The sequence below is a fragment of the Calliphora vicina genome, chromosome 1, assembly GCF_958450345.1.
Source record: "Calliphora vicina chromosome 1, idCalVici1.1, whole genome shotgun sequence".
In the NCBI taxonomy this organism is placed as follows: Eukaryota; Metazoa; Arthropoda; class Insecta; order Diptera; family Calliphoridae; genus Calliphora; species Calliphora vicina.
In genome coordinates, this window is record NC_088780.1 from 57176650 (window position 1) to 57201517 (window position 24868).

Genomic DNA, 24868 nt, shown 5'->3' on the forward strand with positions numbered 1-24868 from the left:
GGACCTGATTCCCTCGGTATAGAAAATTTTCCAAATTTTTTTCTTTTATATTTGATGTAAAGTTAGCTTTTCAAAAAGTATAAATTTTTTATACAACTTCTAAGAAATTTTTTATATAAAGTAAAAACATTAAAAGTAGTTTTATCCCAAAAAACTAGCGAAAAATTACTTTTTTCTGTTTTTCAAATTCAAATGCATATAACTTTGGAATCAGTAATGGTTTTTAAACATTTTTTTTCTATTTGACATACACGTTTGTTTCTAGTTTAATAAAAGAAAAATAGCGAAAATCGGGAAATATTTGGACCCGCTTGACGGTGCGGCCAAATGCACCTTTATCCGGCCAAAAGTCGAAAAAACAAGTTTTTTGTCATTGGTTTGGTTAAAGAAATGCTCTAGGAGATAAAAAATTATCATAGTAAGGTCCCTTGCCTCAAATGCCATTCATAATTTCAGTTTGAATGAGGCCTTCACACGAATGGCACACTACCGTAGGAAAGATCGACTAGAAGGCGTTTCCGTTAAACAGGTGTCAAAGTTTTTGTAATCAAGCAAATCTAACGAAACAAAATGGATTCTACAGCTGAAGGTAAGTATAATACGCAAAATCAAAATTTGAATGTAAATTTCTATATAGTAAATTGTTAGAAAGTGATATGTAAGGATTATTTTTTATTTGTTAAACAAAATTCATGTGATTGAGTGAAATTTTTTTTCTTGCTTTTTCCTGCTCTCTAAGCTATTGGAGGTAATAAGTCAAAGTATTATTTAACAAATAAAATAAAATTTTGCTGCAAGTATTTGCAAGTTGCCCCACGTTCGGCAAAAAAAAATTTGGTAATTACCTTGCAAAAATACTTACTAGAGGGTTTACGTAAGGCGACCAGATTTTGAAAATGAAAATAGATGACGTAAAGAAAAAGTCAACAATTTATTTGAATTCAAGGTACGTGTTCTATGTATTGTTGAAACACCTTGTGTAAAATATTAGGATCAAAGCTTTTGCAATTTAATTTAAACGAATCTAAATGTGTACAAAATTTTAAAGACAAGCCATTAACGTGTCTCACGCCACTAGAACAAGAAATGTTAAATTAAAAATAAATATTTTACTTATTTATTATTTTCAACAATCATGCTTTTAAAAATTTAGATGACAAAAGATGGCAGATTAGGAAAAAAGATGACAGATAGAGGACACAAATTTTATAGATGATTGTCCTCTAAAAAAGAGGACGTATGGTCCTTAGTTTACGGCGCATTTTATTTTTGGTTGCAAAGTGGTACGATTTAATGTACATGAAATAACATAAAATACAACACCACATTTATATATAGAAATATACAGTAAACTCTCGAAAACGTGAACTAAGGTAGAGCTACACAAATACGTATGCATGTATTTGTTGAATGCACTCTAACATCGCCATATTTCATTTCACCATTTTAATGAACTAAAAAAAGCCTTGAGGGTTTTGTTATGGAAAACGTAAGCTTTCATTGCTTTTAGTTTCATCCCATTCCGATTCAAAAAGTTCGATTTTGTGTCACAGTGTTATTAATGCCACCAGGTGCCGAATTACCGCATTCGATATCGAGTAAAATCAATCGTAATTTTCTTATTTGAGATTACGGCATTCGATATCGAGCATGAAATAATACGATAGTTCATTCGATCACGAGTGCGGTAATTCGGCTCCAGATGTTTTCGGTTACTTTTTGACGTGCAAACATTTGTCTTAATATGTTCCACGTTTCAAAAAGATTTTTAATTTCACATGACAATAGCTTTGTACAGTATTAAAATTTGTTCCACGATTTTGTAGGAGTATTTTTTGTTTAATTAAAAAACTTTACATATTTACTTTGTTTAAAGACTGGATTTTATTTATTTCTATACTTGTGTTGAAAAATACTTTACGATTAATATTTAAATAAAAGTTATACAAACTACATGTAAAGGGAAGTGGGAATTTGATGATTAATTTTCTTCTTTTTTTTAATTCTATGTTAAATATTTAGGTTTTCTTTTGTAAAATAATTTATTATAATGTTCATAACATGGTAAATATTTAAATTAAAGACGACACAAAGAAAAATAAGTGTCCGATAATTTAAATTAAACATACATATTTATTATACTTTTTGAATTAAAAAAAAAAAAATGTAATAAGTATAATAAAATGGAATATAGCACTACGTTACTTATGAAATGTAATGAATTTTTTTGAAAGTCGGCAAAATCGAAGAAAAAAAACTTTTAAATAAATTATATAATATAAAATAATTGCAATTATATAATACATCAAAAATATTATGTAATATTTACTGAAACTTAATTTTGCATCATTTATAAATAATGTATTTTTTTCTTTTGTGTTGTTTTGCTTAAATGATTTTGAATATCATTATTCAAAAAATTTTTTTTAACATGCCTATTTAAGGTTCACCAAATATGTATGTATAAGTTGAATTTGTTCCTCTTAAAGTTGTAATTTGAATGTTGGTAATCATTTGTTGGGATTTTTGTTAATTTAAATACCATCTTCAGTGTCACTCATATTTTTATCTTCTTCCTCAACATCGTCAGCTGAATTTTCCTCAGCTTTTTCAGAGGGGTTTTCATCTACATCATCGGCGTCTTCATCTTCTTGTGAATCTTTGTCCTCTTGAACGGCCAATTTAGGGCGGCCTCGTGGTTTTCCAGTAGGTACATATACCTTACCAGATGTTGATGGTCGTCCACGTTTTTTTGATGTATCGCCACCACCATTTTCAGCATCAGCAGCCCTTCTAGCGGCCACGTCCTTTTTAGGACGTCCTTGACCCCGTCCAGTGCGAACAATATTAAGATTGACACCACCGGATGGTGGACGACCAACTGTACGCCTCTCCTCATCATCTTCCATTTTGTCATCAGAACCTATAATGAAATTGTTTATGTTACTAATTGAAGTATAATGCTAAAGTTATAGATATTTTTTTAAACATTTTCCAAATTTTCTTAAAAAGTCAATATATTTTTCCCGAAGTTGTGTCAATGTCGATAAAAATTTCTAAAGACGTAACCACAAAATTCATTTCAATTATTTTATATAATTCAATAACGTATTTTACTTAGAACGATTCAAAACAAATATTTAGTTTTATTTTATTTGATGCTGTTTGATCTCACAAAACAAATTTGGGCTAAAAAAAATGTTTATGCTTTTTTGAGTAAATATTTGCCAATAATGGTTTTATACAAAGCTTAGTGTTCGAGATATATTAAAATGAACAAAACAAGTAAATTCGGTATACATACTTATATCTTCTAAACTAATAATACAGATACCAAACACATTTTAAAAGCTCATGAAATTGAAGATAACTAATATTATAAATATTCCTATTTTGAACGTAATTTATATCATATCTTATTTAATTTATTATTATTATTTTTTTTTAATTTTCATGTTTAATTTATTATCTAGTTTAGTGTTTAATATCTAAATTATTTTAAGCGATTGCAAATTTATGTAGTAGCATTTGTTAGTGAGTAGTTTGTAAGCCATATTTGGCCCAATGGGCTTGGTTAATAAATTGTATTAAATAAAAAAAAAAAAAAAAAAAAAAAAAAAACAATATTCAGTACTGCGAACTGGTCGCCCAAAGAAACTACATCGTAGAGATGTAATCTGCATTTTAAAAGAAGTCAACAAAAACTCAAAAGTAAATACAAAATTGGCCAAAGAACTCGCAACAAGATCAGCAGTTCATGTTTGGAAGTGATGGGAGAGATAAAGTATGACGCAAAACAAATACAGCAATTGATCCGAAAAACTTACTCGCTGCAGTTAAGCATGGTGTTGGCAGTGTGATGGTTTGGGGTACTGTCGCTGCTTCTGGAGTGCGAAAGTTAGTGTTTATTGAGGATAATATGGATCGTTATCAGTACAAATCCATTTTGGAACAAAATTTGAGGGCATCCGTTGATATTTTAACTCTTGGTTAAAGTTGGATTTTTCAGCAAGATAACGATCCGAAACATACGTCTCAAATTGTCAAAGATTTACTACTCGCCCGGACTTAAATGTTATTGAGCACGTGTGGGAAATTCTACAATGGAAGATCCGAAAACATCTTATTACTTGTGCACCAATGTTAAAGGAGAAACTTCCAGAAGAATGGCAAAATATAAGTCCGCAGAACTGGAAAATTTAGTTGCTTCGATTCCCAGACGCTTGTAGATGCCGGTGGTGGCCCAACGAAATATTGAATTTAATGAAAATTTGTATTCTCTGAAAAATTGTTATTTAGTGTACAGATCGTATGTAGACTTTTTTCAACATATTTTTTTAATTTTTTGTGAATAAAAGTTAAATTAATTATAAATTTAGCGATATTTTTTGTTATATTACTAAAAATGCATTTGAAATAAAACTTCATCATTACTTTTACTTATTATGGTTTAGAAGTCCGCGAGTTACGAAAATAATGGTCGTATGTAGACGTAAGATAAGAAGTATTATAAGAGAAAAATCTGTCACATACGGTATGTCACGTACGATATTAAATTTTATTTATTATAAAAGCATCCAAAGATTATTTTTATTTATTGTAAAGAAAAAATATTTCGTTTAGTGTAAGAAATTAAAAGAAAACATAACGCTTCTCACGATTCGAATATTTTCGCATATTTCTACATGTACCTCAAAATGAGTTCCGTTTTATGTCACGTACGATATACCCTTATTTCACTCGATATTTTGGACAGCAACAATTTCGAAAGAACTTTTTATTATTTTAAAATATAGTACCATCTGAATGGAACATAAAGACCAAATTATTTTTCAGATACTCTTATTTTTGCAAAATCTATACCACTCTATAGGCGTACAAATGTCACGTACGACGATATGGAATTGCCCATTTGGTCCTGAGTGAGTAAGAATCCAAGGCGAAGAATTGTATGGTACAATATTTTTATTCTAATGGCACTTTTAAAATAACTTATAATGAACCAAGAATTGTTTTGTCTGAACGAGTGAGAAAGCAGGACAGACTTTAAATTGTCTAACTTGATGAACTCAGATAATATATGGTATACTCTATGGTATTTTTATTTTGAATTTTCTACATTAATGAATATTCAAACATAAAATAAGGCACCCACCGAAAGCACTTTAAACATACTACTTGAATATTGTCGAAGTCTTAAAATGAGGACAGTTACAGTAAATCGTAAATTACGCTAAATGCTAGTTTATGAATAGTTTGGATAATTCTTTTAACAAAGGATTTTTTTTGCTTCTATGCCTTTTTAGTTGTGGGAACTACTAAAAGTGCTAATATCTAAGATTTTTTGATATTGATTTGACACATATAGGTGATACCATAGAACAGGGATGCCCAAAGCTAAAACTTTATTTGTGTTGTTGATCGAAAGAGAACTCCACTAAAAGAAATGTTTAGTGAACTAAAAAAAAACGTGAGTATTTATCAGGCTTTATTTGTTAACTATAATGCAGTCAACAATCTTAATCAAATTGTCTGCGACATATTATCATAGCTCATTAATTGAGAGTTCGATATTAATAATTTTTGCAAAAAATATTTGTAATTACTGAGTTTATTATACAGAATTATACATAGACACGAAACACACGACCTTATAGTATTAAATTTTCCATAGGTTTTCGTTCTAGTATAAGATTTATAGCTGACGAATATTAAACATTTCTGATACAAAATTAATAGATCGAACTTTATGTTGGGGATATAAAATATGTTTGATTTGTCTATAGAAATGTATACAACTTTTTCTATATTCATTTATAATATAAGTACTTACACTTAAAAAAGACTTCGTGTTAATGGGGCAAATATGCATCAAAAATAAATTTTTAAAATTTTTTGTTACGATATTTGAATTAATATTTTTTTGTCTATATATTTATACTTATATATCTTTGTTTTTATATAGAGTAAGTTCGGGTAATATGGTATACCTATTTTTTATTTGACTATAATTTTTAAAATCTTAATTCGATTGGAACAGTTCTCAGCTGGTGTTCTACTACAAGTGTTAGGTTTACATCCATGAAAGTAAACAAGTAAGAAAGTATGGTCGGTCAAGCCCGACCATATAATACCCTACACTAAGTAAAAGAGCAAAAAAAATTTTCTTTTAAAATTTCAATCATTTATATTTTTGAGTGATTTTCGGAAGTGGGGTTATATGGGGGCTATGATCAATTATGGACCGATCACCATGAAATTAGGTGATTTATGTCTATATTAAAGTTAACTATGTTGAATTTTGTTTGTTTACCAACATTTTTAAGCGATTTATGCACGTTAAAGTGATTTTCGGAAGCGGGTCTATATGGGAGCTATGACTAATTATGGACCGATCGTAACAAAATTTGGTGACATGAATTTTGTGTATATAAAACTTATTTGGAGCGGAATTTGTGGAGATACATATATAAAGTAAACATTTATGACCGATAAAGTCCAATTTCGGGAGGACATTCGTATGGGGGCTAGGTGAAATAGTGGACCGATTTCAGCCAGTTTCAATAGGCTTGGTCCTTGAGCCGAAAAAATAATATGTACCAAATTTGATCGAAATATCTTCAAAATTGCGACCTGTACTCTGCGCACAAGGTTTACATGGACAGCCAGCCAACCAGACGGACGGACGGACGGACGGACATCGCTTAATCGACTCAGAAAGTGATTCTAAGTCGATCGGTATACTTTAAGGTGGGTGTTAGACTAATATTTTTGGGCGTTACAAACATCTGCACAAACGCATAATACCCTCCCCACTATGGTGGTGTAGGGTATAAAAAGTCTTTTAAGTTCAACTTTTAGAGAAATTTGGGAAAAAGTGAAAAAACCCATAAAAAAAGCCATTAAAAAAAGTGTACTAAGCCATATAAACAATGCATAGTATTTTAATTTGTAAATGAGTTGTATTTTATTTAAATCATCTTCAATGGATGCGGTTAAAGTTGGAGGCTGACCAAGCATACCAGAAGCTCCTCAATACATTCTTCGCTTCGTAGGAGACATTGAATGACTGATGCGAAAAAAATTTCCATTTGTTGTTTCTAATAGCTCAGATAGCTTTCTTCAAATCTTCCGATGCCCATTTTAATAATTCACATTTCTTTGGCATATTATTTGTTTGAAATTCTTTAGCTATACCATATTAGACGACCACGTGGTTTATTGAAATTATTATAAAATTAAACATATACACTAAATATGCTATATTGTTACATATGTTATTCAATAGTAAAATATTTCCATTTGACTTTAAAATTAAATTAATGAAGTTTAAACACGTGATTTTAGAAAAAAGATAATTTTTAACAGATCACAAAAAAAAAGTACCACAAGATCACGCTGACTATTTCCATGACCAATGTTAAATTTCTGAGATCATACAACTTTTAAGCTTGATACCGTTCCCATGATCTTAGTTTTAGAGAAAAGTAGCTATACCACATTACCCGCCTATACCATATTACCCGAACTTACTCTAAGATAAATAAAAAAAAAAAAATGTACATATATTCTTTTTATTAGTCTGTGAGGAATATTGTTCTGTAGACTTGAAAGTTATTCTTTGACTTGAAATAAATAAATAATAAATAAAAAATAAATATTATTCAAGCCATGGCAGAATAAACCAGGCAGGTACAATTAATAGTATCGCGTTGTTTTCAGAACATGCTGAAATGCGTTTTTCAAACCTTAAGCGATTTGAAAACGCTGCGTTTTCCAGAAAATGGAAAATATCAAAATGGAATGTCTAAAAAAAAATAAATTAAATTCCAGTTTTGTTGAAAAAAATCTATTTGAAATGTTCATATGTGAAAAAAAAATAATTTTACGAAATAAAAATGTAAAAAATTAAAGTTTAACCCAAAAATTTCTAAAAACGAGTACAAATCAAATGAGAACATAAAGTGATACCATTTTCCGACTAGATCTAGCGATTTTATTTTCATTTAGCCATAAAAAATGGCTAGATTTAATCTAGCCGGAAGATCTAGCCATTTTATTTTTTCTTAGCCTTTTTTATTTTATAATTTTCTTAAACATTTTTGGAATTTTTTAAAAATAAAACAGTATTTTTTATCAAATGACAAAGAAACAGTATTTTTAAACAAATTCGTCTATTGATAATTTCATGAGAATATTATTGATTTTATAAAAACAGGCTTCGAAATTGTTTCCAAAGCAAACACATCAGGCAAATTCAAAAATCAATTTTGCATTTTTTCAATGGATCCGATTTTGAATGTAAGTGCCCAGAAATTCGTTTAATTTATCAAAAAGGAAAAAAAAATATTGATATTACAATCTTTATCCCCATTTTCTCAATCTCTGTTATTTTTTATCGTGGCGATATACTGACAGTTCTCATTCGTTACGAAAAACGATAACCGGAGATTGATAAAATGGGGGTTAATCTGCTAAACCCAATTAACACCAAGTCGGATATTTATGAATTTGTATTCAGTTATTTTTGGGTTTTAGCCATTTCTAGCCATTTTTAATTCAAAATCTAGCCATTTTCTGAGCTGAATAGTTGGCAACCTTGGTTGTAGGGATAAATATTGACAACTCTCCCTAATAATTGTACATGGTTGATTCTGCCATAATTCAAACTATAATAAACCTATAGATAACACTTGCTCACAAGTTAAATGGAAATTTTAACAAAAAATTCGTATACTTTTGTCATTGGTTTTTTTATGAGGTACATTTTTTGCTACTTCTTTTTCCATTTTTTAAAAAATAATAAAATTTAAAAATTCCTTTTTCAACTATTATGTATTGGAACAAAGTAATTAGGATATGCAAAAAAATAAATTCGTATACTTATGAGAGACACTGTATGTATGTAATGTTTTAAATTTTTTTGTATATATTTCAAACCTTCTACTTACTCTCATCATCACTGTTCTGTACTTTTTTAGGACGACCACGTCCTTTTTTTGGGGTCTTTTCAGTGGCCTTTTTGACCGGTTTATTATCGCTGTTTGCTCCATCTTCATTATCATCGGCACCTTCGACCTCATCGTCTACCACATCGACTTTAGTTTTCTTTGGCCGTCCACGTCCTTTGCCAGTGGCTTCAATCGTATGAGTTAATTTACGTTTGTCCTTAGGTTGACGTCCACGTCCCGGAGAAACATCTTCAGCATCACCATTGGGCAATGTACTGTCGCCATCGCTAGCAGAGGCCTCTTCATCGCTAGCATCTGCTTTAGCCGGCTTTTTATCAGCTCCTTTAGCGGGTCTTCCTCTACCACGTCCGCTAGGGGGGGCTTTCTTTGGTTTCTCTGCATTAGAGGGACGACCGCGTTTTTTAGGTACAGTTACAGGGGTGGGTGAAACTGTACCATCACAGTCTCCCGCATCTCCCGCATCACCCTCATCGCTTAATGCCATAACTTCTTCCGCTTTATCCTCCATTTTCCAACGTTTGTCTTTCTTTTTACTCTTGTTCAATTAAAAACGCAATTAATATTTTTTATTAATTGTGTTTGTGGCTTCCTGTCGAATCGTTAGAAGAAATTTTTGTTTTACGCGCTTTGCTGCCGTTTTTCCCACCTTTCGCTTTATACAGAATTTTTCCTTGTCAAGTATTTTCCTTTATTTTGAGAACGAAAAAATCACAAACAAAATTATTTAAATTACTCGCTTTACTTGGCACTAAAATAGTTTATTTAAAAATTCTTAATTTACCTTTAAATAATTGTATTGAATTTATTATTTTACACACTTTTTACACAAATATAAATCAATTTAAATGTCGTTGGTTCGGGTGCTCTTCACGGCGTCGATACCTTTTTATTAATATTTTTGTTCTTTACTTTTCTACAATGCTTGTTAATTTTATGCACAGCGAAAAATTGCAACGAACTGAAGTGTGTAATGACAAACAAGCGATAACGGCGGGATGAAATTGCTTTGTTCTTCTTCTTTTGCGACGCTTCGAAAATTCTTCTTCTTATTTAATGCTACAGTTGAAAAGAGTTGCCATATTTATTGATTCTTTTGATGATTTGTAATTATTTGAAATTCTTTTTAACAGGGATCGCAACTTATATAAGCATTGAGAATTATACATAGAGCGTGTGCCAAACGGTAGCAAAGTACTATGGTAAATTATAATTTTCCTATGGTGAGCAAATTTTATAATTCTGCTGTGCCAAATGAAATATCTTTTGACTCTGATAAATTCTGACAACTGTCTAGAAAATTCAAAATACATACCAAGAATTTTTACGATTTCCAGTCTGTTTAAATATGTTTGAATTTTATTTAGGATTTACAAATTAAATAAACATAAAATAACACAAATTCACAACATATCTGATCATATATTAATTTGTATATTTTTTTTTTATTTATTTTAAGTTTGTCAAAATTTCTAGTCGTTATTCACCTCATATCTATCAAAAATTTACTTTCCCTCATACTTTGCTACCGTTTCACAGACGCCCAACAACATAGAACTTTTCATAGAACTTCTCGTGTTGGAAATTTTGTATTTGTGACAACCTTTTTCTCCACCTAACCCTAGGTCTCCACGTAGCAATATTTATTGCTGCAATTGTCAAATTTGATTGCGTCAATGAAATTTGCGAGTGTAGACCGCAAATTGCCATATGTAGCAATCCATTGCGCAATGATTGCTCTACTGATTGCCTGAGCAATTATTGCTAAGCAATAAGCTGTCAGATCAGTTGTTATTAATGTAAAATTTCTTCTTTCTATGATTCGGTGCGATTAATTCATACATATTTAATTTATTTAAGTACCAAAAGTAAAAAAACGAAGAAATTAGTGAAAAAAATCATGCAATACAAAATATAAACAAAATACACCAAAGTTTTTCATAGAAATTCTCGCGTTGAAAATTTTGTATTTGTGACGAACGTTTTCTCCACTTAAAGCAATCAGCAATCACTCTGCTGTTTTTCTGCCGACGTTATTGCTTGAGTTTAGCAATAAATATTGCTACGTGGAGACATGGGGTAAAGCAATTAGCAATCGCTGTGCTGTTGTTCTGCCGACGTTATTGCTTGTGTTTAGCAATAAAAATTGCTACGTGGAGACTTAGGGTTACATATACTGTTTGTCAAAATTTACCAAAATTTAACTTGAATGAGAAATTGAATGCAAGTTCGTTTCAATTCTTCAAAGTGTGAGTGTATTAATACTTGAAAGGCAAAACTTGATCGTGTAACCCCCAAGTAAGAGAGGAGTTTTATAATAAACATTTGTATACCATACTAGCTGACCCGGCAAACGTTGTTCTGCCATACAAATTATTTCTAGTGAATATTTTGGTTGTTAAATAAAAAATATTTTGGTTGTTAAATACATAAATTCAACATAAATTTCGAAGTACAATTGAGAGTACAATATTTTTTGGAAATCCGTCTTTAGCTAACATATATAAGCTCGATGGTTTGCCAACACGAGAACCTATTCACATTAGGCAATTAGTTGCGCAAGTCAAGCTGTCAGAGCATAGATCGGGTTAAGGAAATCAAAAAAAAATTAATGTGTACATCGTAAAGTATATAAAATGTCGAGTTTGCTAGACCCAACCTGTAGCAGTGAGATATCTCAGTAGGTCGTTTAGTTTAGAGCCGGCTACCTCACCAAGGTTGGTCAATATATAGTTGCTCATGAATTTATGCCTCTTAACACTCATGGTTGGGCATTCGCAGAGAAGGTGGAAAATCGTTTCCTCTTTTTCCATATCCTTACAGCTACGACAATGGTCATTAAAAAGGAGTCCCAGACGATTCGCATGCTTGCCTAACTTCCAATGCCACGTTAATATTGCCATAAGCCTTGATATATCCCTTCTACTCCGGGTTATCAGTTGCATAGTACGTTTTTCGGGCCACATTAAGATATGTACGTCGGTTTGTCTGTCTGTTGACAAAATACATATTAGAACGAGCCAATCCCTAATTGATTAGTTTACACATTTTTCTCACGGTGTATTTAATATGGCAAAAAAAAATATACAAATTCTGGCGATTACTAAACGAGTAATTTGGAGGGTTCTATAAGTCGATGGTTCGATTGTTCGAACAATCAACTTTTTGCTGAAAAAGTCGAAATCGACTTTTTGGTCGGAAAAAAGTCGAACAATCGATTATGTTATCTCAAAAGTCGAAAAAAGTCGAATAGTCGAAAATAGAATGTTTAAAAAATATTTAAAATATATATTAAAACTATTGCAATTTGGTACACTTGCATTTTTTGTATTGTATGCTAATATAAATAATAAATAAATGTTTATAAATTAAAGCTTTTTTCTACACAACATTCTTCTAACTATTATCGCTTTGATAAATTTCATTTTTATTGCTAAACATTACAAAAGGCGCATCAATAAATGTATAAACTATGTATTTGTTACAAGAAATGGTAAAAAGTTGAAAATAGTCGGAAAGTCAAAAATAGTCTAAAAAAGTCGAAAATAGTCTAAAAAAGTCGAAAAAAGTCGATTTAACTAAAAAGTCGAAAAGTCGACTTTTATAAATTACCAAAAGTCGAAAGTTCGAAAAATCGACTTTTTGAAAAACGAAAAAAGTCGAAAGTTCGAAAAGTCGACTTTTTAAAAAACGGAAAAAGTCGAAAGGTCGAAAAGTCGACTTTTTGTTTCAGCTATAGAACCCTAGTAATTTGGCATACCTTACGAGGCATATTTAACCAGGTGGCAGCGTAACGCCAGCTGACTATTTTTTTCTCTACTCATGTTTTGCCTTGTGAAATGTCAAATACTTGTTTACAAATATTTTTAAATTTTTTATAAGATTAAAAAGATTATTTTATATTTAAAAATGTGAGTATTTGTCACCACTTTATGTGCATAAAATATTTAAAAGTGTTAAAAAAACTATTTCATTTATAAAAGTGCATTTTTCTGAATTTTTTTTTACAGTGTTCTTGTATTGTAGTTACGCTGCCACCCTATTAATACATCTTGATACCTTGCAAGGCGAATTTATAGAAGGTGACGACAGAACTACAACAAATACAACATATACAAAAACAACAGGTACTTTGTTTTTGTAAAAAGATAAGTGAAATGTCAAAGTTGCCTGTGGTTGTTTTTGCTTTTGGGTTTGTTGTATTTTTCGCCACAACAAACACAAGTGAATTGACAGTTCATTTGTGTACACAACTGAATACAAAAATAATTAGCTGTTCTTCTGTTGTCACCTTCTATATATTCGCCTTGATACCTTGTATTTGTTTTAGTTTTGTTATAACAGAAACAAGCCGAATTTATTCTTGGTGGTGTCGACAACACAACTGATTTTTCTTCTTCACTTTGCGTCAGCTTTTCTTCATTTAACATCAATGAGGTTAAATATTTTTTATATGTGTAGTTTGACATTATCGCGTGCTATTTCTATAATCATAAATAAATAAGTGAATTGATGTAGATCAAGGCGAATTTATATACAAGGTGGTGTCCAAAGTAAATTAATAAAGTAGACTCAGTAGAACAGCTGACTATTTTTTTTACTTTGGTCTGAACTGTCAATTCACTTGTGGTTGTTGTGGCGAAAAATACAACAAGCCCAAAAGCAAAAACAACAACAGGCAACTTTGACAGCTCAGACCTTAAACCAAAAACAAAATTGCTTGTGGTTTTTGTAAATGTTGTATTTGTTGTAGTACTGTCGCTACTTTATTAATTTACTTTGGTGGTGTCGGTGGCGAATTCAGGAAAATACGAGTGAATTCATTAATTTTTTATATATGGAGTTTGATATTCAAAACCACTCTCTCATTGTTTCCAATGTCAAACTCTATATCAGGGGTGCCCACAAGTTCCTTATGGAAGAGTAAACACCAATACAGTTAAAGAAAAGCTACTTTTTATTCAATATTTGTTGTTGCTAAAACCAATTCATACAAAGAAAAAAGAGAAAAAAAACTCACTTTCAACACACACATTTTTAAAATATCATACGATAAACAAAAACAAAATCTACATGGATGATCGCAGTCGTCAATGTTTACCAGCAAGCATACGAAAGTGTTGTTGCTTTCAACATGCGTGTATTCAGTGAAGAACGACAAAAAAAATAATAAGACAAAGTTGTTTGTGTATTTTGTATTGCTAATGCTGAGTGCTCTAGTGAGTATACAAAACACACAGCCTATAGCTAAGAGCAATTACAATAACAAAAGAGTACCAAGAGTATAGGGCTTGGGCATGACTGCTCTATATCAAGGTGTATTTAATAAGGTGCCATCGGCAGCACAGCTGATTACAGAAATAGCACGCACAAATGTCAAACTACATATATAAAAAATATTCGCCCGTACGCCGTATGTCAAACTCTATATCACAAAGTATACAGAGGCGTCACGAGACAGAAAATAATATAGTTCTATATTTTTTTTTTAATTTTTAGTAACTGCCCTTTTCATTTTGTTTTAGTCTTAATTTTCTGCCGCAATAATTCAATTTCTTTCCGATTTAGTTTGATGCAATCATTTATTTTTGTAATATTTCACTTTTAATTGCCATTGTACATGTGGAGTTTTATTTTGCAAATGTAAAAAACAACCAAGAATTTTGTTTCATTTAAATTTACACGTAAACAATACAAACATTTTTATAATTTTCCATTTTAAAAAATTTTGTGCCACAGACTACGAAAAAATTGTCTTACAACCAAGAATTTTGTTTCATTTAAATTTACGCGTAAACAATACAAACATTTTTATAATTTTCCATTTTAAAAAATTTTGTGCCATTGACTACGAAAAAATTGTCTTACAAATTTATTTGTTTGTTTTGTTCACATTTCTTTGTCTACCAAATTCGTGTTGTATATAGCGTTTTGCTTTAACACATCACTGATATTGTAGTACAAAATATATTGCTATCTCTTTTTATGAGAACTGCCCTAACATCTTTTGGCGTTTTTTAAACGTCAAATTTGACACTTCTGTATATTCTGTGGTGTAAGATAAACAACGAAAGAAACAGCAAGGCTTTTATTTTGCGCGTACACCTTATTAAATGCACCTTGCCTTGAAGCAAATAAACAAATTTAGTTAAAAACGCGTTATCAAAGTAAATTAATAAAGTAGACTCAGTAGAACAGCTGACTATTTTTTTATTAGGTCTGAACTGTCAATTCACTTGTGGTTGTTGTGGCGAAAAATACAACAAGCCCAAAAGCAAAAACAACAACAGGCAACTTTGACAGCTCAGACCTTAAACCAAAAACAAAATTGCTTGTGGTTTTTGTAAATGTTGTATTTGTTGTAGTACTGTCGCTACCAAGGCGAATTTATACAAGGTGGAGTCAGTCAAACAGCTGATAATTTTTTTTTTCGCTTTTTGGTTCTAACAGTTGTCAAAGCTTGTTTTTATATTTAAATATCTACATATTCCAATCGTATTATTAATTAACAAAATATTTATTGTTTACATAAATAAGTAAAGCCCTCACTATTCAATTATCTACACTATATTAAGTTTAAATACTTATTTGTTTAATTTTTCATTTTGGTTTTTTGACATTTGTTAAGACCAATCGTTGTTTTTGTAGAACTGACACCACCTTGTATGAATTCGCCTTGGTCGCTACTTTATTTATTTACTTTGCGCGTTATGTTGATTTAGTAATTACTGTAGTGATAAGAAAGAGAAACAATGTTTATTAAGTTTATAATTGTACAAAGTTTATTGGTGATACCAGTATTACTTGATTGTGGCTGCAACAAATTGGACAGAGAAATATCCCAGTCACAAGAACCAGGACCAAAGGAACACGTCAACAGTGTTTTTAAGCAAGATGTAGTTATTAATAATGAAGAATCCTTAAAAGTTTGTCAACGTCAGGCTAAAAATAATAAACATTATAGGGATTATTATCCGGAACCAAGTTATGATGACATGTCTCTTATACCTGGTGGAAAATATTTAATAGGCACCGATGAGCCACATTTTAAGGAAGATCATGAATCTCCTGAACGTTTAGTTACAATTAAGGATTTCTATATGGACAAATACGCAGTATCTAATGAGAATTTTAAGGAATTTGTAAAAGCCACAATGTATACCACAGAAACGGAGAAGTTTGGTGATAGTTTTCTTTTTAAAGCTTTGTTAAATAAAGAAGATCAGGAAAATTTAAAAGATTTCAGAGTGGCTAGTGCGCCGTGGTGGTTTAAAGTTCAGGGTATAAGTTGGCAACATCCAAATGGACCACAAAGCAGTCTTGAAGGATTAGAAAGTCATCCAGTCGTACACGTTTCTTGGAATGATGCTGTAGCCTATTGCAAATGGGCCAACAAACGTTTACCTACAGAAGCTGAATGGGAAGTGGCCTGTAGGGGTGGTAAAAAAAGAAAACTATTTCCTTGGGGCAATAAGTTAATGCCAAAGGATAAGCATTGGTAATATCTAAGTATACAATGATAAATAAAAACTAAAACATTTTATAATTTATATTTTAGGCTGAATATCTGGCAAGGAGAGTTTCCGGATAATAACACTAAAGATGATGGCTACGTCACTACCTGTCCGGTGAACAAATTCTCACAAAATGTTTTCGATCTTCATAATATAGTCGGAAATGTTTGGGAATGGACACAAGATTTGTGGTCAGATAAAGACAACAGCCCTAATCCAAGTCGGGTAAAAAAAGGTGGTTCTTATTTATGTCATAAAACCTATTGTTATCGTTATCGCTGCGTCGCACGTTCTCAAAACACAGTTGATAGTTCTGCGGGCAATTTAGGATTTAGATGCGTCAAGGATATGGATTAATAATTATGTATTTAAGTGTTGTATATCTGTATAATATTATTGTATATCAAAATGTATTAATAAAATTGTATAGAATGTATCAGTTTACATAAATCAAAGCGGAAAATACATGTTTAAGTGGGTAAAAAAAGAATTTATTGAGATAAACACTTTTTATTTTTACAGAAAAATAGAATTATAAACAGCCCAATTATGAATAAAAAATTCCGCGGCAGTTTGTTCCCCGGGAGTTTTTCCCATTGAATTTGAATAGGAAAAATGAGAAAAGGGAAAAAACTCCCGGGGAATTTTTATTCATAATTTGGCTGAATAATTAATTTGATAAATATTAATAATCGAACATTCTTATGTACATACATATGTATATAAACAATTTAGCAGCAATTAATTCAATGATTAATTCATATTTTGTTTTGCCAATTCTGGATTAAATTGACTATTGTATTTTTGCACAACTCTAGGTGTAACACTACTTGTTGCTTCTGTTAATTTGCTACACTCTTTCGGTGCCAGTAAAGCTTCTTGTCTAGCTCTTTCTGCAGTTTCACGGCGTAAACGATCTTTCCTCAACTGTTCTAGTTTTAAGCGTTTCTGTGTTTGTTCTTCCACTGTATTTTTTTCCTTGAATTTCTCCTTTTTGTGTTTATGTTCTTTTGAGCGCTTTTTATGTTTCTCTTTTTTATGTTTTTTACGTTCTTTTTTGTATTTTTTTGACGGCCTTATATGATCAGCATCATCATTTGTAGCCTTTGGGCTTGGACTTCGTTTGCGTTTTGTTGTTGTTGATTTTTTTATTGGCTTAGGATCAGGCGGCAACAGTACATTTATTAACGTCAACGGATCATGATTATGTTTTGTTTTTAGATCTTTTTCGTTTATTTCACCTCTTTCAGAACCTACAGCTAAACGTTTAGGTGCTACTTCATACCAACTTTTTAACCTCAAAGCTTCATTTGTATCCTGACCCAAATAGGTTAAATAGCCAATTTGCTTTTCGTATTTCTCTTGCTCCTCCTTTTTTTCTTTTTCCAATTCTTTATTAGTGGTTTTAACATGGGTTTTGTAATCAGCAAATAAATTTACATGCTGAGAACTACATCCTTCATCCTTTTCTGACTCTTCGTCAGCTTTTTCTTCAGGTTGCTGTTTTTCTGGTAGTCCGGAGCGTTTTCGTAAAAAGTTCACCCGAGCTTCACTCTCCTAGAAATATAAGCAATATAATGACTTGGGTTACACAGAAACAACTCTATGCAGAACAAGCAACATTGTGCTAAATTTTTTGTGTATAAATTCCCATAATGGAAGACAACCCTTCGCTAGTTATCTAAAAAGCGTGTTATGTATATCGCTGAAAGAATCTAACCTACCGCAAATTCCAATTTTTCCTGCTTTTTCCGCTCTTCTTCACGTGCCGCTGCCTCATCTTTTCTTACACGTGCTATATTGTCCTTAGTCCTCACATGCCACCTAATAGTTTTTTTGGAAAAAAATTAAATGTGGACAATTAAACTTTCTTATAAATATTAATTACCTCTTTTTTGGTAAAATATTCATTTTTCGGAAATTGTTTGCCCGGTTATTGTTGTTTATAAACAAATCTAAACTAAAAAGTAAATGAAAACAAAGTCAGCTGTCTGTTCGTTAATTCCATTGTAAATGGTTGCCAACTCTACAAAGATCTAACACTGAAAGAAATTATAATAATTTTAATATTCTTACGACAGCTACGCACCTGAATGACTCGAGTTCAAAAGTCTAATAATCGGTAAAAGTCAACTTTTTAGATTCTGAAAAAAAATATTTAATTGTAACATTATAATAAAATTATTGCAATTGGTACATTTGCATTTTTTCTAGTGTATACAAAGATAAATAAATAAATGTTAATAAAATAAAGCTCTTTCTACACGAAATACTTCCAAATGTTTCTATAAAAATTAAAAGTTTTTAGATAAATCGTATATACTCGAATTTTAGAAACTTTTAGGAAAGTGTTTGAAAATAATCATGCCAAATTAGTAATGTAAATTTGTTTACTATATTATAAATTTACTTTTGTCTGTCTGTCTGTCTGTCTGTCTGTCTGTCTGTCTGTCTGTCTGTCTGTCTGTCTGTCTGTCTGTCTGTCTGTCTGTCTGTCTGTCTGTCTGTCTGTCTGTCTGTCTGTCTGTCTGTCTGTCTGTCTGTCTGTCTGTCTGTCTGTCTGTCTGTCTGTCTGTCTGTCTGTCTGTCTGTCTGTCTGTCTGTCTGTCTGTATGTATGTCTGTCTGTCTGTCTGTCTGTCTTTCTGTCTTTCTGTCTTTCTGTCTGTCTGTCTGTCTGTCTGTCTGTCTGTCTGTCTGTCTGTCTGTCTGTCTGTCTGTCTGTCTGTCTGTCTGTCTGTCTGTCTGTCTGTCTGTCTGTCTGTCTGTCTGTCTGTCTGTCTGTCTGTCTGTCTGTCTGTCTGTCTGTCTGTCTGTCTGTCTGTCTGTCTGTCTGTCTGTCTGTCTGTCTGTCTGTCTGTCTGTCTGTCTGTCTGTCTGTCTGTCTGTCTGTCTGTCTGTCTGTCTGTCTGTCTGTCTGTCTGTCTGTCTGTCTGTCTGTCTGTCTGTCTGTCTGTCCGTCTGTCTGTCTGTTGAAATCAGTTTTCTGAAGACCCCAGATATCTTCGGGATCCAAATCTTCAATAATTCGAGAATTTTGCTATTTAAAATCAGCAAAATCGGTCCACAAATGGCTGAGATATGAGCAAAAAACCAAGACAACCTCGATTTTTGACCTATATCTGAATTACTAAGACATTAATATAGACAATATGGATATCTAATGATAGATATTTCAAAGTCCATTGCAACGAGTAGATAAGGCTATAGTAAGTTGGACCTACAATGGGTCAAAATCGGGAAAAATATTTTTTAACCCGAATTTTTTTTTTCACCAAAAATTTTTTTTTGGCATACAATTTTTCCAAAAAAAAAAAATTTAAAAAAATTTGGAAAAAACTTTTTTTAAAAAAAATTAAAAAACAATTTCAAAAAAAAAAAAATTTTAAAAACAATAAAAAAAAAAAAATTTTGTTTACCTAAAAGTATTTAAAAAAATTTATTTTAAAGTATAATTTGGTGAAGGGTATATAAGATTCGGCACAGCCGAATATACATAGCTCTCTACTTGTTTTTATATTTAAATATATACATATTCTAAGCTTATTAACAAAATATTTATTTATTGCATAAATAAGTGAAGCCCTCACTATTCAATTATCTACATTCAATTAAGTTTTAATACATATTTGTTCAATTTTTAATTTTTGTTGTTTGACATTTGTTAAGACTAATTGTTGTTTTTGTAGAACTTCCACCACCTTGTATGAATTCGCCTTTGACGGGACACTCCGTATTGTCAAACAAAAATACAACAAATCATATGTCTGATACAACAATAAAATACATTAGCGGTATTCACTGTTAAGTGCGAATGGTCTAGCATCATTGCAAATGCAAAATTTTACCGTAATCCAATAACAAAATACACACAAAAACATTTACAATTTTGCATTTCCAATGATGCAATACCATTCGCACTTAATACTGAACTCCGCTATTGACTACATGTATTTTGCTGTTGCATGAGTTTGGTTTTTGAAGGTACAGGCACTAAGGATGACGACCAGGGGTTTAATATGCATGAGTGTATTAGTCACGACTCTAGAGAAATTGAGGAAATAGTCACTAGGGAAAAACTAGCCTGGGCGGTGAAAACTTTCGACCCATATAAATCACCAGGTCCGGATGGAGTATTTCCGGCGATGATTTGTAATATCCCGGATACAGCGCTATTTCTATTGGCAGCAAGGTTGCCAACTCTTCAGCTCAGAAAATGGCTAGATTTTGAATTAAAAATGGCTAGAAATGGCTAAAACCCAAAAATAACTAAATACAAATTCATAAATATTACATTTCTTGCCCCCATTACCACGGAGTCTGGTTATGTGTTAACTAATAGTTATACTGACAGTTTTGAAAAATAATTTTTACCGACTTCGTATTAATGGGGTTTAGCAGATTAACCCCCACTTTCTCAATCTCCGGTTATCGTTTTTCGTAACGATATACTTCCAATTAATAGAATTTTTGTATGAGAACTGTCAGTATATCGTCACGATGAAAAATAACCAGAGATTGAGAAAATGCGGATAAATTTTGTAATATCAATATTTTTTTTCCTTTTTGATAAATTAAACATATTTCTGGGCACTTACATTCAAAATCGGATCCATTGAAGAAATGCAAAATTGATTTTTGAATATGCCTCATGTGTTTGCTTTAGAAACAATTTCGAAGCCTGTTATCATAAAACCAATAATATTCTCATCAAATCATCAACAGACGAATTTGTTTAAAAAGACTGTTTCTTTGTCATTTGATAAAAAATAATGTTTTATTTTTAAAAAATTCCAAAAATGCTCAAGATAAGTATAAAATAAAAAAGGCTAAGACAAAATAAAATGGCTAGATCTTCCGGCTAGATTAATTCTAGCCATTTTTTTATGGCTAAATGAAAATAAAATCGCTAGATCTAGCCGGAAAATGGCTTGATTGGCAGATATCTTCAAGAGTTGTCTCGGTAGCAGATATCTGCCGTGCGGGTGGACGGAGGTCAAGGTTGTTTTCATACCTAAGGCCGGTAAGGCCTGCCACTCGAAACCAAAGGATCTCAGACCGATTGGCCTATCGTTAGAACGACTGATAGATCTACATCTAAGGAACAATATAGATACTCACCTCATTAGCAACGCTCAACATGCCTACCTCAAGGGTAAGTCTGTTGAGAATGCGCTTCATGAGGTGGTCGGTTGTATAGAGCACAGTCTGAAGCATAGGGAATATACTTTAGCTGCGTTTCTGGACATAGAAGGCGCCTTTAATAATATATGGACGGAGGCAATTAGGGACTCGTTAGTAAAACTTAGGGTTAACGACTTCCTGGTGAGTTGGATAATCTTAATGCTGGAAAGCAGTATTATCAACTCGACCCTAGGTGACGATGTGATTAGAAGACGGATTACCAGGGCACACCACAAGGTGGAGTTCTTTCTCCTCTTTTGTGGTTACTGGCGGTAAACTCTAGTCTTAGGATCTTTGAATCTAAGCGTATTAAGATAGTCGCCTATGCGGATGACGTGGTGATACTGATCAAGGGCAAGTTTCTCTCCATTATCAGTGACATCATGAAGGAATCGCTTGGCGATCTCTTGTCCTGGGCAAAAACTAACGGGTTGGGTGTAAATCCATCAAAGACAGAATTGGTGTTATAAATACGCAGAAGATTAAAGAAGTGCATTAATGCCTACTATACATGCAGGAACTCAATTGGCAAAAACTGGGGCTTGTGACCAAGTATGGTTAATTGGATCTACACACCTGTTGTTAGACCGATTATTAATTATGATTGCGTAGTGTGGTGGGATGCAATGAAGAAAAGTAGCTACAGGGTTATACTCAATAAAGCTCAATGTATGGGCATCACAGGTGCCATTGGTAGCACCCCGCAGGCGGCCTTGGATATAATCCTAAACCTACTACCCATTGAGAACTATGTTGAGAGTGTGGCAGCAAGGAATTTACTCAGAATATCAGAGTCTTCTTTGGTAAAGCCCTTGCGGGCAGGTCACACTAGGATACTGTATGAGGCAGGTCTTATAGGTGAGGACGATATTCCATTTGGAATCTCTGACTATAGGGTCGCGACCTTCAACTTAGGTGCACCACCCCCAGTAGAGTTTCCCAGTAGGGATAATTGGGTTCACTCCAGCCTAGTGGAGGACTGTAGGAGAGCTCTCGAGATGTTATTGGTACAGTCAGGCGGCACTAAAGGCTCTGGAGTGTCATTTAATTCACTCCAGCCTAGTGGAGGACTGTAGGAGAGCTCTCGAGGTGTTATTGGTACATTACTCAGTGAGATTGTGTTGGGTACCAGGGCACTGTGACATACAGGGAAATGAGGTAGCAGTTGAACTGGCTAGACATAGGTCTGATCTAGATCATGTTACTAGGGAACTGGGGGTTAACCACCTATATGTCACTACTACAGGCTAATTTATGAAAGATTCCGCGGCTATACAAATCAATCCTGGAGCAGTTCACTAATAGTACCATAAATTTTCTATGGGATTGATGTCTGCTGACTGAACAGGCGTATTAATTACTTTCGGACAATTATAAAGCAACCACTCACGAATAACATGGGCTTTATGCTTAGGGTCGTTGTCCTGATATTATTCAAAAGTTCTTGCAATTCCCATTTTTTCTGTAGATTATTTCAAATTGTCTCTCAAAATGTTCTAATAAACATCCTTGTTCATAATGCCTTCGACTAATACCAGTTTCTCAACCCCTTTCGCTGATATGCAGCCACAAACCATTACATTTCTTCCTCCATGCTTAACTATTGGAGTAATATTTTTTTCCTTTTAACTCCTAATTCGGCTATCTATAACGACCGAGACTATCAGCCCAATTATGAATACAAAATTCCGCCGGAGTTTGTTCCCCGGGAGTTTTTTCCCATTGAATTTGAATAGGAAAAATGAGAAAAGGGGAAAAACTCCCGGGGAATTTTTATTCATAATTAGGCTGTATATCGTCACCTAAAATGCAAAACGATTCATTACATCATATTACATACATACATATGTGTACATAATGTTAAACTTTTACTATCAAGAGTGAGACTTGCGCAACAAAATTGCCTAGTGTGAAAGGGGTCTTTCATATCAAAAGAAAACTGTTTATAATCATATACTCGGTGTAGGGTACATTTATACCGAAATAATGTTCTGAAACGAACTTTTTTTCGGAGCAAATGAATTTCGTTTTCGGTGCCGATTACGGTGTATGCGGAAACGTAGCTTTACTTGTTTTTAATAAATTTGTTTCAATTGAATCAACTCCCGGGGAATTTTTATTCATAATTGGGCTGTATAACTGCTTTTATTTTAAATAAAAAAACTTATTTCTACTTAAAATTTTTATTTTTTCATAAAAATTTATATTGATGATACGTTATTTTGGTTTTAGAAGACAACAATTTAAAATAACGTAAGAAACATAGCATAAAATGATTTTGAAAAAATTAGTTTTTTTTTTATAAAATATATTTTTAGTTTCATTGTAATTCAGATTTGAAAAATATGTTTCAATATCTCAAGTAGTTTTCATTTTATATCGTTTTTTGCGTCTCCTATAAACTTATGAAAAGTGATGTTACGTTATTTTGCATTTTAGGTGACGATATGTAATTTATGGGGTCACGAATGAAAAATGTGAAAATTACAAATGAAATGACAAAGTATTGTATACTCATGAAAAAGAGTATAAAAAGAATATGTTTGACGGACATTTCTTAACTCGTACCAGGCGGGGATTTTAGGTTCATCGTGGAGGAAACGGCAGGAGTTGTTAATTTCGGCCTTGGAGCTATTAAATTTATTTATTCCAAATTTTATAGGACTAAATAAGTTGCAGGTGGTGCAGATGTACATACATATGTATTCAGATAATAAGAGATTATAGCTCCTATGTATGTTCAGATCATATAAGGCCATTACTCTAGAACTGTTAAGATTGCTCGACAATTGACACATGTTTTATTAATAGGTCGTTTTTTTATATATTTGAATGATTTATAATTGCGCATGTTTTTTAAAATATCGTTACGTTTTAACGTTTGGTTTATTTCCTTTAAATAAACCGGATACTTTTGATTGCAAATAAAAGCCGTTTAGTAGTTTAAAAATTGTAACAACTCTTTATTTATTCAAAACGTACAACAACCACAGAATTAAATAGCCACTCAATGTTTTTTATACACGTTTATAAATTCTCAGAAATACAGACACAATTTATAATGTACACGAATTTACTTGAAAAACACAACACACTTTAAGGCACTCAGTTGATGTTTTTTCGAAAAGCGTCTCTGAAAAACTCACTCACGGCTGCAACCTCTGCCACTATTTATAACACTGCCATCTGCACTCCAGATTGA

General features: G+C 32.2%; 3 protein-coding genes across 3 annotated transcripts; 1 reads left to right on the forward strand and 2 right to left on the reverse strand.

Annotated features, from left to right (window-relative positions):
• Positions 1-1860: 1860 nt before the first annotated feature.
• On the reverse strand, positions 1861-9914 carry D1 (D1 chromosomal protein). Its single transcript, XM_065514355.1, has 3 exons — positions 9754-9914; positions 8952-9658; positions 1861-2923 (listed from the first exon to the last, which is right to left on the reverse strand). Exons 2-3 carry the CDS (start codon positions 9478-9480, stop codon positions 2535-2537), a joined length of 918 nt encoding a protein of 305 aa, XP_065370427.1. The 5' UTR covers positions 9481-9658; positions 9754-9914; the 3' UTR covers positions 1861-2534.
• A 5792-nt stretch (positions 9915-15706) lies between these two features.
• Positions 15707-16946, forward strand: LOC135962437 (formylglycine-generating enzyme). The gene is made up of 2 exons (XM_065514367.1): positions 15707-16467; positions 16528-16946. The coding sequence occupies exons 1-2, from the start codon at positions 15722-15724 to the stop codon at positions 16838-16840; spliced, it is 1059 nt and encodes a 352-aa protein (XP_065370439.1). The 5' UTR covers positions 15707-15721; the 3' UTR covers positions 16841-16946.
• A 27-nt stretch (positions 16947-16973) lies between these two features.
• On the reverse strand, positions 16974-18512 carry LOC135962447 (leukocyte receptor cluster member 1 homolog). Its single transcript, XM_065514380.1, has 3 exons — positions 18372-18512; positions 18208-18307; positions 16974-18040 (listed from the first exon to the last, which is right to left on the reverse strand). The coding sequence occupies exons 1-3, from the start codon at positions 18392-18394 to the stop codon at positions 17237-17239; spliced, it is 927 nt and encodes a 308-aa protein (XP_065370452.1). The 5' UTR covers positions 18395-18512; the 3' UTR covers positions 16974-17236.
• Between the last annotated feature and the right edge of the window lie 6356 nt (positions 18513-24868).

Coding starts and splice junctions, on each gene's coding strand:
- D1 (XM_065514355.1), bottom strand. CDS start 9,480: ATGGAGGATAAAGCGGAAGAAGTTATGGCATTAAGCGATGAGGGTGAT. Junction 2,924..8,951: donor ACAGAACAGTGATGATGAGA/GTAAGTAGAAGG, acceptor ATTTCATTATAG/GTTCTGATGACAAAATGGAA.
- LOC135962437 (XM_065514367.1), top strand. CDS start 15,722: ATGTTTATTAAGTTTATAATTGTACAAAGTTTATTGGTGATACCAGTA. Junction 16,468..16,527: donor ATGCCAAAGGATAAGCATTG/GTAATATCTAAG, acceptor TTTATATTTTAG/GCTGAATATCTGGCAAGGAG.
- LOC135962447 (XM_065514380.1), bottom strand. CDS start 18,394: ATGAATATTTTACCAAAAAAGAG. Junction 18,308..18,371: donor AATATTTTACCAAAAAAGAG/GTAATTAATATT, acceptor AAAAACTATTAG/GTGGCATGTGAGGACTAAGG. Junction 18,041..18,207: donor AGGAAAAATTGGAATTTGCG/GTAGGTTAGATT, acceptor TTATATTTCTAG/GAGAGTGAAGCTCGGGTGAA.